Here is a 14,884-nt window from a genome sequence, read left to right as displayed (position 1 = left end):
CCCCGCCGCCCCCACTAGTGTATGCATGCACACACACACTCTCCCTACATAAATCTTAAAAAAAAAAAGAAAGAAAAATCTAATTCACAGAAAATTACAGTGGCAATCAAGGCAGCAGTCTCTGAACTATCGTTTTAAGACTCTCCAAACTAGAAGGTGAGAGGACACCTTGAGGGCTTCTGGGGCTATAAAGTGCATGAAATGCTTATCACAGAAGACCTCCTCGTGGTTTCTAACTGTATCATAAACACTATTTAAAAAACCCTAAAAAAAAAAGTTTAGCAATAAGAAAACTCCATGATATTTAAATTACTTCTTCCAAAGATCTTTATTTTTTTAAAAGATTTTACTTATTTTTAGAGATTGAGACAGACAGCACAAGCAGAGGGTATGGGCAGAGGGAAGGAAAAGCAGAATCCCTGCTAAGCAGAGAGCCTGATGCGGGACTCAATCCCAAGACCCTGAGATCATGACCTGAGCTGACAGCAGATACTTAACCAACTGAGCCACCCAGATGCCCTTCAAAAATCATTATTTCAAAACTATTTACTAGTTAATCAAGAATATTTTAAGACATTAATATACAAAAACTGTAAAAACAAAAATTTTAACAATCTAGAAAAATCCATTTTTTTTTTCTTCTATATCTCCCCCTTTGAACGGGATTATTAGTTAAAAGCTTGTACCCTGGAATTAAGCAAACTGTGTCTGAAAGAACATTCCCAAATAACTAGCTGTGTGACCTTCAGTGAGCTGCTTGGCTTTTCTTTTAGTTCAAGTTCCTAATTAGTAAAATAGGGAGAGAAACAGTACTTACCTCCTGAAGTGACTATGAGGGTATGATGTAATAATGTACATCAGGCCCTCAGCACATGGCAGGCTACTATTAAGCACCCACTTTCACTCTGCCCTCATGTCTCTGTTTTGGGAGGAAGGTCCTACAACCACCTAAGTACCACAAGCCAATGGAGCAAATTCCACACAGGACCAATTTCCCCAGCAGGACTTTTTTTTCCCCCAGCAGGATTTGATTTTCAAACCCAGGAATCTGAGACCTGGGGTCAAGAAGTGTTGGCTTCAGTTTCCTCATATGTAAAATATGCATCTTGAGCCAGAAAATGTATGAGGCTCCTTTCATTTCAAACATTTGTAATTCTCATTTATATGAAACTGATGAGCATATATACATTCTACAGGGCAGGGTAACAAAATACATTGCTCTAAGCAATTACAAACTCTCTGGGGGGAACATCTAGCATATCATCTACAATCACAACGGCAGTAGAGTTCATTAATTTTTTGGAATGTCTTAAACATTCATTTTTAATCAGGAGGAAAATTTCTTCAGGGAACCACAAAGATGTTTGAAGGAGCACTTAGTCCATTCCTCTTGCCTCTGGTCAGTGATGAAATTGAATCGCTCAGGAAGAACCGGGGCAGAGATTGAATATAAACAAAAATGTAACAAACCCAATATCCCAGGGCTTTGATGACATCAAGTTTACACATTGGACACGTGCGGTGATCCAAAAGCCATGGGTCAATGCATATTCTATGAAAAATATGCCTAAAAAAATTAAGTATGTGTTAATGTTTTAAAATAAATGTTTATATCTTATAAAGGAAACAACACATTCTACTAACTCATCTTCTCAATACAAGTAAAATGACTTCAAATCAACATTTTATTTTCACTTACTCTATGTAATTATCTATTCTACTTTCCATGTTAAACAGAATCTGGAACTTAAAGGGAAATTTTCCCTTCACTCCGCAAAAATAGCATGGTTTATTTTCACTTCATGCTAGGTTGTATTTTTCTGTGCCTCTGTAACTTACTTTCGAGCCTTTTGGGAATAAATATAGCATAAGAAAACCAGAAGTAAACTAATAATAATAAACTGAGAGTATCTTATATAAGTTCATGAAATTAATCAAAAAGAAATACAGCAAAATATAAACAGATCATCTTTGGGTTTTCGGTTTTTAAAAAAACACTTATTTTCTGTCTTAACATATTTTTGTATACTCTACATTTTTCTATAATGATCACTTTCAGAATTAGAAAAAGAAAAACTGTTTATGTATTTTCTTTCTACTCACTTATGGCTAACTTTGCCTTCTATGTGGTGAATCTGTTTTCCGCAAGAATGAAGATGAGTCAGGAAGAGTGAGTATAGGACCCATGGCTCTATACTAGCTGTGTGACGTGATACTGGGACTCTGAACTAGTTGCTTAACCTCTGCACCTACACGGCAGGCTATTCTCAGCAGCAAATAAGTAACATGTTTACAACAGTGCTGAGCACAGTAAATACCGAGTTCCTCATTCATGCTGTTCTATGAAGACCTTTTCTTCATATGGAAGTCTGTTAGTGCAGTTAAAAACGACAGTACATAATTATATAACATAGTCTAGCCCAGCTGGTCTTCTGATCTTTCCATCCTCAAACTGAAATGAAACTGACCCAGTGGAATAATTTTCACAAAAACACAAAGGAAATAGGTTGGCTTTATTGGGAAATATTGTTAAAGCGTGGGAGAAAATGAGGGGAAATAAGTAAAAAACCCCAGATCAGGAGATCAGGAAATGAGCATAAGCAACACTTTTGTTGAGGGTAAAGGACAAGACCCAGCAGGGCAGATCTAGTGTTGCAAAGGAAGTGAGCCTCAGGCTGTTCATTTGTGCTGCATCCCAAAGCATCATTCTTAAATCAGAAAGACTAGCCCTAAACCATCCTAGATAAAAATTGTTTTCTATTTTAAAAACTTTCCACAGGACACACTGAGTCTAATTTATTAATAGTACCCACCACACCAACCTCAGATAAAAGCCTGTAGACTGAAGTTAGCTATCTTTATTCTGGAAACTTTTGTTATTCTGATGTTCATTTGTTCATTTGTTTTTTCTACAGAATTACTGAGAACTTAATCTACTATAGAGTATTTATATACATACTACTTATGTAGTACTTATGTAGTATCATAACTGTAATTACATATCAATTTCTGACCTGCTTCTAATAGGTTGGAAACATAATTAAAATTGATCAGGCTGAAAGCATATTATAATTTCTATACACCCTTCTGATAAAAGCCATTCTTCTAAACGGTTATCAGTTAATCAAAGTATCCCATCATTAAAAAAAATGGAAATCTCAACTTCCCACTGCTAATGCAAAACCCCTCTCACCTAAAGTGAGAAAAACTTATTTTGCAGAACTCCCAAAAGAACTAAAACTAAGGGTGTAAATAATAGCAAACCACTGCCCTCCCTGACCCACTCTCTCTGCTAGCCACTTCTCGCCCTTTCCCTAGGGTCCTCACGAGTCATGCTTCAGTTTCCTTGCTCCCACACTGTACATTTTGCACAGCCAAATATATGATGGAATTCCCAGGAACGAAGCCTTGTTTCAGACTAAAGGCCAATCCATGGCAAAGATCTATAACAGGTCTGCCTTAGGGCCTGCGATCGCCTAAGCAATTTTAAAGTAATATAATCCAGGAGCCTAGAAGGCCTGAAGCTTTCTTCCTAAAGGATGAGATGATCACAAGATCATTACGCGATAGCAAGATCCTCACGTCATAAAAGGACGCGTTAACACTTTTGTCAGAAACCTGAAACTGATCCAGTAATTTGTAGCATCTCGGGAAGGATAAAAAACATACTTGCACGGCAGAATTCTGATAATGTCCTTTACTTTAAAATTTTCAATACACACTGCACAGTTTTCAGCATCGACATCAATTCCCTGTAAAAACGAAAGGAAAAAGTTCACTACATCCTTGCTACATGGTCTATGCTTGATAAAACTCACAACGTCCTGGATAAAACAATGACAAATTCTGTACTACAAGGGTACAACCAGGAGCTAAACACAATCTCTACTTAGTATTTACTGTTACCACTGTCCAGAGATTATTTAAGGAATCTAGCTGAAAAGGAAAAAAAGTCACTGTCTACCTAATCAGACACAGTTTTTAGATAATAGGTAGTATTCACATTTTAAGGGTTGTAGAAATACAAATGCCTACTTTACTATGATAAAAATTATTTTTCATATATAAAACTTATAGAGAATATCCAGTAAGATTGGATTTCTAGAATCATTTCTAGAATCATTAAAAACAAAAAGAGTACTTTCACTATAAAGAACATAGTTACAACTTGCAAATGAGAAAACACAAATGGTTAAATATCTGAAAATACTCCCCTCACTAGTAATAAAAGAATTATAGATTAATATAAATTACCATTTTTCATCCATCAAATTTAACAAAGGTAAAAATAAATAAAACTTGCCAAGGAAGAAGTCTTGTGACAAAACTTCCACTTCTAAGAATCCATGGGTCATCAACCTTTTTGGTGGTATGCACCCTTCCTCCATTTCCCTGGGTACCCCCCACAGGAACCACCTGGCCTTATCCCATCAAACAAAGCAGGCACGGCCAGAATGGTCATCTGACCCAAGACAGGCCAATGAGATGCTCTTTGATTCTGGGATGGACTGAAGAACTACCAACCAGTGTCTGCAAGTAGTTCCAACTTTAGCAAGTGTATTTTATGGGAACACAGCTACCCTGTCCTTATATAATTATTTTAAAGATATACTGAGACATGTACATCACTTGTTAGCAAGCAAGCAAAAACTGATTATTGTTATCAAAGACTGTATTAAAATTCCATTAACAATACTTAAAATTGTATCTTGCTGCTAAAGTAAATATCATTTATCATATGCCATACAAAAATGATGAGATAATTTTTAAAGTCCCTACTGGCTGGTAAGCTTATCCATTACTGTGAATGAGTCCATAAGAAAAGAAAAACTAGAAAACAAATACCTGGACAAGTTCTCTAGAATTGGACAAGATGTAGATTTAAGAAAACACAACATTTTTCTGTATAAATTTAATCGGAATCAGAAAATCCATGTCTGTGGTGGCTGGCTGGCTTGATCAAAGCATGCGACTCTTGGTATGGGGGTTATGATTTCGAGCCCCACATGGGGTATAGAGATTATTTAAGAAATAAAACTTAAAAAAAAAATCCATGTATGTATCTCACGGACCATTTAGGGATCTTTTCTTAACCATTATTTTGACAACTTTCAAATATAGTCGAATCACGTTTTCAAAAATGTTCCGTACCAAGAAATGCTCTGGCAGCATGGCAGCTCAGTAGGTTAAGTGTCTGCCTTCAGCCCATGTAATGATCCCAGAGTCCTGGGATTAAGCTCCACATCGGGCTCCCTGCTCGGCAAGGAGTCTGCTTATCTCTCTCCCTTTAACCCTCCCCTGTGCTCGTCGTGCTCTCACACTCTCAAATGAATAAAAACAAACAAACAAACAAACAAAAAAACCTCTGTATAGGAAGAAAATACTATCAATTTACTTATGTTCTCAAAGACTCAATTCAGTATATTATTCATATAAGTCTGTCTGCTCATATTTAGAGACAGAGATTTTCTGCTACGGAGAAGACATAGTCTAAGGGGAACATAAAACCGCATGCTCATCCAGCAACCAACTATGTGCAATGTATATAGAGTTTGTCACAGGCATTCACTGGAGACTCCCTCTTCAAGGACCCTCAATGATCTGCACATCAGGTGCTAATCTCAAGCCATGACATGAGAAACTTGTTTTTTATTTATTTATTTTTTTTTACTTTTTCTGTTCAGTACATCTTCATGGGAAGAAACCAGTACCCTGCACAAACTATTAAAATTCAACTCTTACTTCTGCATAATGCATTAGGGAAAGAATGGAAGTCAACAATATAATTCCAAGAGTATCTTCATATTAAATACACTAAATAAACCATTAATATCAGAATCTAAAGCTTAGAAGAAAATCAAAAGTTTATAATTTAATGAGTATTATTTCTGCTTTAAACCTTTAAGTTGATCAAAAGAAGGGATACATAAAATAAGTACAGTTATTCTTTCTCTTTTTCGAAGGGGAAGTGGAGGGTGGAATAGATGAAATCTCAACAATTTGGTGAGATGAAATGAATTTCAAAACAACAGAACCAACAAGTCAACACACTTATCAACATTTCAAAACACAGAAGACAGACCGTTAAAAAACTTACTACTACTGCATTAGCAACTGTTTTCCTCTTAAAGAATTGATCCTCTGGGGCAGCCCCGGTGGCTCAGCGGTTTAGCGCCGCCTTCAGCCCAGGGCCTGATCCTGGAGACCCGGGACTGAGTCCCATGTCGGGCTCCCTGCATGGAGCCTGCTTATCCCTCTGCCTCTCTCTCTCTCTCTCTCTCTCTCTCTGTGTCTCTCATGAATAAATAAATAAAATCCTTTAAAATAAAAAAAATTTTAAAAATAAAAAATAAAAAAAGAATTGATCCTCTAAGAATCTGAGGTTCTGGACTTAGGATCTGTCCCATTCCCAAAATGCTTTAAAACTCTGGTATGATTTTGACCTTTTATGTCTCAAGCTGGCCATGTCAAAAATGTTTATTTTTTTAAGATTTTTTTTTTTTTTTTTTTTTGACAGTGAGTATATATAAGCAGGGAGAAAGGCAGAGGAAGCAGGAGAAGCAGGGAGCCTGAGGCAGGGCTGGATCCCAGGACCCTGGGATCATGACCTGAGCCAAAGGCAGACGCTTGACCGACTAAGCCACTCAGGTGCTCCTAAAAATTTTTCTTTCTTTCATCCATTCCTTCTAAAGATTTTTTATTCATAAGAGACACACAGAGACAAAGACACAGACAAAGGGAGAGGCAAGCTCCCTTCGGGGAGCCCTATCTGAGACTTGATGCCAGGACCCCAGGATCATGACCTAAGCCAAAGGCAGATAGATGCTCAATTGCCGAGCCACCCAGGTGCCCCCATTTCTTTTCTTTTCTTTTTTTTAAGTAATTTTAAGTATATCTTTTCTACCCTTCTCTACAAATTACCATTTTTTTCTTCCTGTAATTAAGGGAATCAGAGAGAATGGATACATAGCCTCAGATTTAACAGAAATGAATTTAAAGTACCAAAGGTCTATGGTCTAAGGGAATTTGAAGTTCTTTACCTTCCTTAGAGTCATCTGGGTTTTACCAACAAGTAGAACTTTTCTTAGGTGATGGACATGTCAGGCCTGTCCAGTATGGTAGCAACCAGGCAAGAGGGTCATTTGAGTATTTAGCATGTAGTTAGTGTGACTCAGGAATTGAATTTTAAGTTCAATTTCAACCATTTAAATTAAAAAAACTGTACACAACCAATGGCTACCTTATCTGGTGGCACGGGTTTAGAAGGCTCTTCATATGTGCAACTGAATTTCTACTAACCCTTCTCTAAAATGAACACATGTATGCAAGTTAGTACTAACTCAAACTAGCCAAAACTCCACATGTTCAATAGGAGTTTAACAGGCTGGAAAGTTTTGTTTTGTCTTTTAAAGATTTTATTTATTTACTCGTGAGACACACAGAGAGAGAAGCAGACATACAGGCAGAGAGAGAAGCAGGCTCCATGCAAGGAGCCCTATGTGGGACTTGATTCTGGCACTCTGGGATCACGCCCTGAGCCAAAGGCAGACACTTAACCACTGAGCCATCCAGGTATCCCAGGAAAGTTTTACTTAGACATATGAACAGATGCATACTGTAGTCTAAAGGAAACAAACAAAAACCGTGAAAATGTTACCTTTTCTCCATGCTTTACAGTATGAAGTGGAAGCTGGCCAATGATTTTCTTAGCTTCTTTCCTATGGCTCTTAGGTAGGAAAAATATTATTATCACTAAAAATTTTGTCATTATTTTAAAAAATTCATATACACCACAAAAAAATTTCATTTAAAAAACAAAGTTAAATGACTACAATGAAAATAACAAACATTACCACTTACATCTTAATGTATAAAATAGCCACATTTAACTTAAGAGCTGTTTGATCAAGAATGTTGGTATAGCGGTGAGCATAGCTGCCTTCCAATTCTTATGTTTAAATATTGGCAAGAGAGTAAGAAGCTGAAGATGGGGGGAGGGATCCCACTGATTCATCTACTAATGCCTGTCTCTAAAACAAAAGAGGCTTTCATCTAGTCAGCAAGTTCAAGATATCCCAGAAATGACAGAGCCAGAAAGAGTGGCTTTTCAAGACAACAGGATAAGTGTGAAATTCAAAGGTTTGTGGATGCCTCTGGCTCTTCCACTGCCTTTCTCTTTGCTGTGACAGAGACACTGTCTCTCTGCAGAGAAATGGCATTGAAAGTTGTCCCACAATGGAAGCCAGGAAGCCCCTCCTACTCTGCTCCCTGCCTTGGGGCCCAAGGTTCTCCTTGTTTTATTTATTTATTCATGAGAGACAGACAGAGAGAGAGGCGGAGACCTAGGCAGAGGGAGAAGCAGAGTCCATGCAGGGAGCCAAGACTGATGTGGGACTTGATCTGAGGACTCGATCCTGGGAATCCAGGATCACGCCCTGGGCCAAGGGCAGGTGCTAAACTGCTGAGCCACCCAGGGATCCTCATCTCTTTGTTTTAAACACAGAACCAGGTCCACTCTACCAAAGGCCTATTTATTATTCGTTCATGTCTGAAAAAAGGGAAGGAGGATATTTGCGGGAGCAAAACATGCAAAAAGTGACCCCATTTAAAGGTATTCAATTTCCCACAGAACAGAAAATTCAATGTATTCTAATTAAAAAAATTACTTAAAAAATTATATTAATTAAATAGTGTGAGCAAAAATGAAATTAAGAATATGGTCCAAAAAACCCCACAAAACTCTAATATAACTTCAGGGAATACATATGAGAAATACTTATGAACTATCTTTTAAAAAGCAAAGTTAACCAAAATTACACACAATTACCTGACTTCCAAACTGTGAGCCAGTGTATAGGAAACGCTGTATATAGTAAAATATCAGCCAGGCTAATGAGATAATCATCATGGTGATGAAGGCGATGGCCACAAATACCACAGACTGACCACTGATAAACTCTTGTACATGACGGGTGCCAACCTCTATGGTCATTTTGACTGCAATGCCTTTCTGCACCAGATCCAAGATTTCTCTTCCTTTTGGATAGCTAACCATAATGACCACTATATTTCCTGTTCCTGTAGGGAAGAACAGAGAAAGTCAATATGAAGAACGCAAAATGAGATACAGAGACAGGTAAGAGAGAAATATAAGAGTACTACAGCTTGTTCATTATATAACATTCAAAAACTTACAAAAAAAATGTTTAATTTTCAAGGGAGACATAAGTTAGCAAAACTGGTACCAAAAGAGAAAACAGACTGATTACATTAGAATTGGAGTTAAGTCTCTAAAAACTACCCCCCAAAAAGTAAAAGCTCCACTCAATTTTACAAGTAAATTATACCATCAAAACTTTAACACTGATGGTACTAAAATTGTTCAACAGCAGAGTAAAAAAACTTTAACGTTCAAAAAATTATTTCTAGATAATAAAGCCAAACATGAGAATAAATCAAGAGAACGATACAAACTAATTTTACCTATGAATATAATATATAATAATTAAGCATGCCTATTAATCATATGGAAGAATCTGAGAATTTCTACTTTGATCACTATTAACACTGGTCTAAAGACATGAGCAGATATAATACAAAAAAATATATATAGGAAAGAAGAGGTAAACAATCAGTTTACATAAATCTATGTATAAATTAATGTAATAACCATAACATATCAATAGGACTCTTAAAGCCTTAAAAATGCTGTTTCTGACATTCATCAGGAGAAAAATAATCATGAATGATCAGGAAGCCTTTTTAAAAGTAGAACCTAGACTAAGCTTTATAATTAAAGTAATTAACAGTGTGGTAGTAGCAAAGGAAGATAATCAAAATAATGGAATAGAATCAAAAGTCCAGAAATTAGACCCAAATATAAAAAAGAACTTAGTATATGATAAAACTGTAATCTTAAATCACTGGGGTAAAATGGATTATTTATAAAAACATGGTATGGAGATAACTGGGTATTACCTGAAGGAAAATTTTAAAAAGCTGCATCCCTTCCTCACAGTCTATGGTAAAGTAAGTTCCAACTAAATCAAAGATTTAAATATATATGAGAGGAAATAGAAAAATGAAAATTTTCCACATCTAAAAAACAGCAAAATCAAGGAATCAAGATCAAAAAAGCAATGGGGGGGGGATACATGTAACATACAAAGAAAACAATTTCCTGTAAGAGAAAGAGTAACAGAAAAAGGAAATGACGACAGTTTGCAGAAAAGACAGAAACTTTTCTTTAAATATCAGCTTTAGTGAGACAGAATTCACATGCCATAAAATTCACCCTTTTGAAGTATACAATTCACTGGTTTTTAGTATATTCACAAATGCTGGGTGACCATCACCACAATCTTTTTTTTTTTTTTTTTAAGATTTTATTTATTTATTTATGAGAGAAAGAGAGAGAGTGGCAGAGACATAGGCAGATGGAGAAGCAGGCTCTGTGCAGGAAACCTGATGTGGGACTTGATCCCAGGACCCCGGATCATGCCCTAAGCTGAGGGCAGACACTCAACCACTGAACCACCCAGGCGTCCCACCATCACCACAATCTAATTCAATAACATTTTCATTGCCCCCAAAAGAAAACCTGTATGCCTCTGCAGTCACTCCCCAACAAATAGATTCTAAACACATGAAAAGTCATCGTACAAATGAAAACATTAAAAAGATCTTCAAGGGGTGCCTCGGTGGCTCAGTTGGTTAAGTGTCTGCCTCTGCCTCAGGTCATGGTCCCAGGGTCCTGGGATGAAGCCCCACATTGCGGGTTCCCTGCTCAACGGGGAGCCTGCTTCTCCCTCTCCCTCTGCAGCTCCCCCTGCTTGTGCTCTTTCAAATAATAAAATCTTTTTAAAAACCTAAACAAAACAAACAAACAAAAAAAACCTAAACAAAACAAAAAATTTAAAAATCCTTTTTAAGACTTGTGATGGGATGCATTTTGAAAACCGAAGTTGACAATATCCTAAATAGAAAATGCATTTAATACTCCTTACTGAACATCACAGCTTAACCTACCTTACCTTAAACAAGCTCAGAACACTTATAATAGCTTACACTTGGGCAAAATCCTCTAACACCAAGCCTATAGGAAAATGCTATCTCATGTAATTTACTGAATATAACACTGAAAGCAAAAAATGGAATGGTGGTCTGGGTATAGAATGGTTGTAAATGTATTGGCTGTCGGCCTTTATGATCACATGGCAGACTGGGAGCTGGGGCTGCTGCCACAACCCAGAATCATGAGAGAGTATTGTAGGGCGTATCGCTAGCCCCAGAAAAGATCCAAATTCAAAATTTGAAGTGTGGTTGCCACTGAATGTGTATTACTTTTGTGCTACCATAAAGTCAAAAAACTGCCAAACAAACCATAGTTAAGTTGGGGACCATCTGTACCTATATGACTGGCAAAGATCAAACAGTTTTGATCCTCTATATTGGCAAGAATGAGCACAAATCTGCACTGTTGCACAATGCAGGGGGAGTTTATTATTACAATCCTGCAGGGAGGGCAATGGCTATCAAAACATGTTTATTTATTTATTTTCCTCAAGAAATTTAATGCACAGCTCTTTGATTCAGCAATTCCATGTCCAAGAACTTAATTGCACAGATAGACTTGCATATGTGAACAAGAGGTATCTGTAAAGATATTTGTTGTCAAATTTGTTTTCTCTAAGTTTTTGCTATCACAATCTAAACATCAATAGGAAGAGGGTTCCCTAAACTACAATATGTGTACACAGATTGAGGTGATGACTCTATTAGTATGGACAATACTCAAGAGGACAGAAGAGGAAAAAAGCAACATGTCAAACTATGTGGATGATAGATCCATATGTCACATCAATTTGGACTGCTTCTGGAAGGCGGCCCAGAGACAAGGGATCCTGATTGCGTCTGAGGAGAAGAGCTGCACACAGTAAAAAGTCTGTACCATGTGTGCATATTACCTCTTCGAAAACTAATTTTAAAAATATACATAAAGAATGTTCTCTGGCATCACTTTGAAACTGCATTATAACAATTTTATTGCAGAGAGAAACTTGATCTGTAGCAAATCCACTGTGACCCCCTGCCATCAGGATTTAGTTACTGAAACATTAGAAGGGCACCCTTCTAAGGTGGCTCTTGCCTGGAGGCCGATCCTTTGACCCAGGCCAAGTGTCACTTAGCAAGAACTGTATTGGTTTCCTCACTCACACAGTCTGCCATGTCATCACTGGGGAGATACAATAAGGAGGAAGGCATTTCCTGCCTTCAGGAAAACAAACATCTAGAAGCTGAAAAACACAAGCACAGAAATAATTATTATGGCAGTTATACCACTTCTAATTACATGGCACTTTATAAGCTGAAAGCCTTTTTCATAAACCTCTTGTGGAAAATTTCAAGCACACACTAAAGTAGAAAGAACAGTTTAATGAACCCCATGTGCCTATCTCAGTTAAAAAGTTTTATACAGAAAACAAATCTGTATCTATGCCACATCCACAGCTACATAAACCCTCCAGTACAGACATAATGCTCTTTGTGTTAATTGGGGAAAACCAACTTTGAAGCACTTTCATATTTACATCTCACTTGAATTATACAGGCCAAATTATCATTTCACAGATGAGGGCTCAGAAATCTGAAAAGAGTTGCTGAATGTCATATACCACCTGGAAAAGCCAGTTCTAGGGCCTGAAGACCCAACTCCCACACAGTATCTCTGCCCTGCCTTCCCCTTATGGGGGACCAAGGCTTCAGAGCCACACAGGATGGGTTCAAATCTCACTGTTACCCACTGTCTAAGTCTGGAGAAAACTACCCTCTGTGAGAATATTTCTTCAGCTATAAAATGAGAATGAGAATTTTTCTATTTTGGACTATGGCTTATTTACTAAGAGAAGAATACAAAGAGCTACAGAAAATGAAGTGATAATTTTGTAAGAGGTGGGAGAGAACTTTTTCCCTATGAAGTGCACTTGAGCTACACCTTGAAGGACAGGAAAAGTTGGCTGTGAAATCATCATAAAAATGTATTTAGGATGGTTAGTGATCCAATTTGGTTAGTGACTAAAATATAGTTGTCCCCCTTTTCATGAGGGATACATCCCAAGATCCCCCCCAGTGGATGCCTAAAACCGCAGATAGCACTGAATGCTGCTATGTATACTATTTTCTTTCCTTTATATACCTATAACAAAGTTTAATGTATACATTAGGTACAGTAAGAGATTAACAACTAATAATAAAGTAGAATTATTATTGTTCTGTACAAAAAGTTATATAAATGTGGTCTCTCTTAAAATATTTTGTACTGTGCTCACACTTCTTGTGATGATGTGAGATGATAAAATGCCCACATGATGAGATGATGTAAGGTTAATGACACAATTATTATGACTTAATGTTAGACTACTTCTAACCTTCTGACCTATGGTCAGAAGGAGGATCATCTGCTTTGAGATCCAGGTTGACTGGGAGTAACTGAAACCCATGGATAAGGGGGAGAACTACTGGATATGGAAAGGCATCTTGTATATCTCTTTATCCCCAGTGCCTTACATAGAACCTGGCACGCAGAAAGTGTTTAATAAAAATTTGTTGAATAAATGAATGAATAAATGAGAGGTAGAAGACGAATCAAGATTAGAGAGGTTCCTGAACACCAAAATTTCCAAAGGGAGAGGCTACTAACAACACTGATTATCAGAGGAATACTCTGAACTGAAAACACTTGCATTGGGCAGCCCGGGTGGCTCAGCGGTTTAGCGCCGCCTTCGACCCAGGGCATGATCCTGGAGACCGGAATCAAGTCCCAGAGTCCCACGTCAGGCTCCCTCCATGGAGCCTGCTTCTCCCTTGGCCTGTGTCTCTGTCTCTGTCTCTCATGAATACATTAAAAAAAAAAAAAAAAAAGAAAGAAAGAAAGAGAGAGAAAACACTTGCATTATAAACTTGAAATTATTCACCTAGTAAACTAGAACAGTTCACTGAATTAAAAGAAATCATGAAAAAAAAAAAAAAACAACCTGTGTCTACGATGATGGCTAAACGATTTGCTATACTAATTATAGCAACAAGATTGCTTCTGGAAACTATTTTAAATTAATAAAACTCAGAATGAAGACTCATTCTATACCATGATTTGCTTTTCTGGAACATTTTTTGGGTTCAACTGAAGGCAGAGTAGCTGAGTAAAAATGCACTAGCTTGGAGTAGAGTCACTGTGCGTACAACCTGGAAGGGGTATCAGGCACAAGCACCTCATTTGGCCCCACCCTTATCTCCTGACACGCTGCCACCTCCTCAGGCCAATCCTAGAGGGTCTATCACAGCTTATTTTCCATCTAAATAACAGTTTGTTCACAGTACACAAAAATTCAAAGACTCAGGAGAGAGAAGAGAAAGCTTAGGATTTTTCTTCCCTAGGCCTTAACACTCCTACCAGTCATGCTTATGTAAAAAAGGTCATCTAAAAAAAAAAAAAAAAAAAAAAAAGGTCATCTAGTACAATCCCTCTCCCTCCCCCAAAGTATCTATACCTCTCACCATTAGACAGCAAAATATAAAGGCAGTTTATTTTTGTTCTACTTAGCAAAACGACTGTATACAGAGTACACGATGATAAACCTACTTGTCAAATAATAAATACCAAGTATAGTACTCTTTTAGCAAGCCAAATTATCCATAATATAAGACTTTTCTGTGCCAAAAATAAAGTTGCATATATTTCCGTTTCCTTTCAAATATCTGTGCTCCTCTCACCTGTTGCTCAAAAACAAAAAAGTAAGAAATCCTGTCTTGGTCAATAGGTTCAAAATTCTAGAGATTACATATGAGTCTAGTGTACCATTTCTCTCCTTTCAAAGGAAACTATATA

General features: G+C 37.2%; 1 protein-coding gene across 2 annotated transcripts in view; it reads right to left on the bottom strand.

The window, feature by feature from the left end:
• Nucleotides 1-14,884, bottom strand: part of RNF149 (ring finger protein 149) — a 32,117-nt gene that overhangs the window by 11,486 nt on the left and 5,747 nt on the right. For both annotated transcript variants that reach the window (XR_012039485.1, XM_072844492.1), the window contains exons 2-5: nt 8,828-9,078; nt 7,658-7,726; nt 3,670-3,752; nt 1,471-1,567 (exon numbers count right to left, since the gene is read on the bottom strand). Coding sequence is in view for 1 of the 2 variants with exons in the window: in XM_072844492.1 (XP_072700593.1) it covers nt 1,471-1,567; nt 3,670-3,752; nt 7,658-7,726; nt 8,828-9,078 (500 nt within the window). In the remaining variant the exon portion in view is untranslated. The remainder of the gene's footprint in view (nt 1-1,470; nt 1,568-3,669; nt 3,753-7,657; nt 7,727-8,827; nt 9,079-14,884) is intronic.

Source organism: Canis lupus, chromosome 11 (genome assembly GCF_048164855.1).
Source record: "Canis lupus baileyi chromosome 11, mCanLup2.hap1, whole genome shotgun sequence".
Classification (NCBI taxonomy): domain Eukaryota; kingdom Metazoa; phylum Chordata; class Mammalia; order Carnivora; family Canidae; genus Canis; species Canis lupus.
This window is presented reverse-complemented; position numbering and strand designations above follow the sequence as displayed.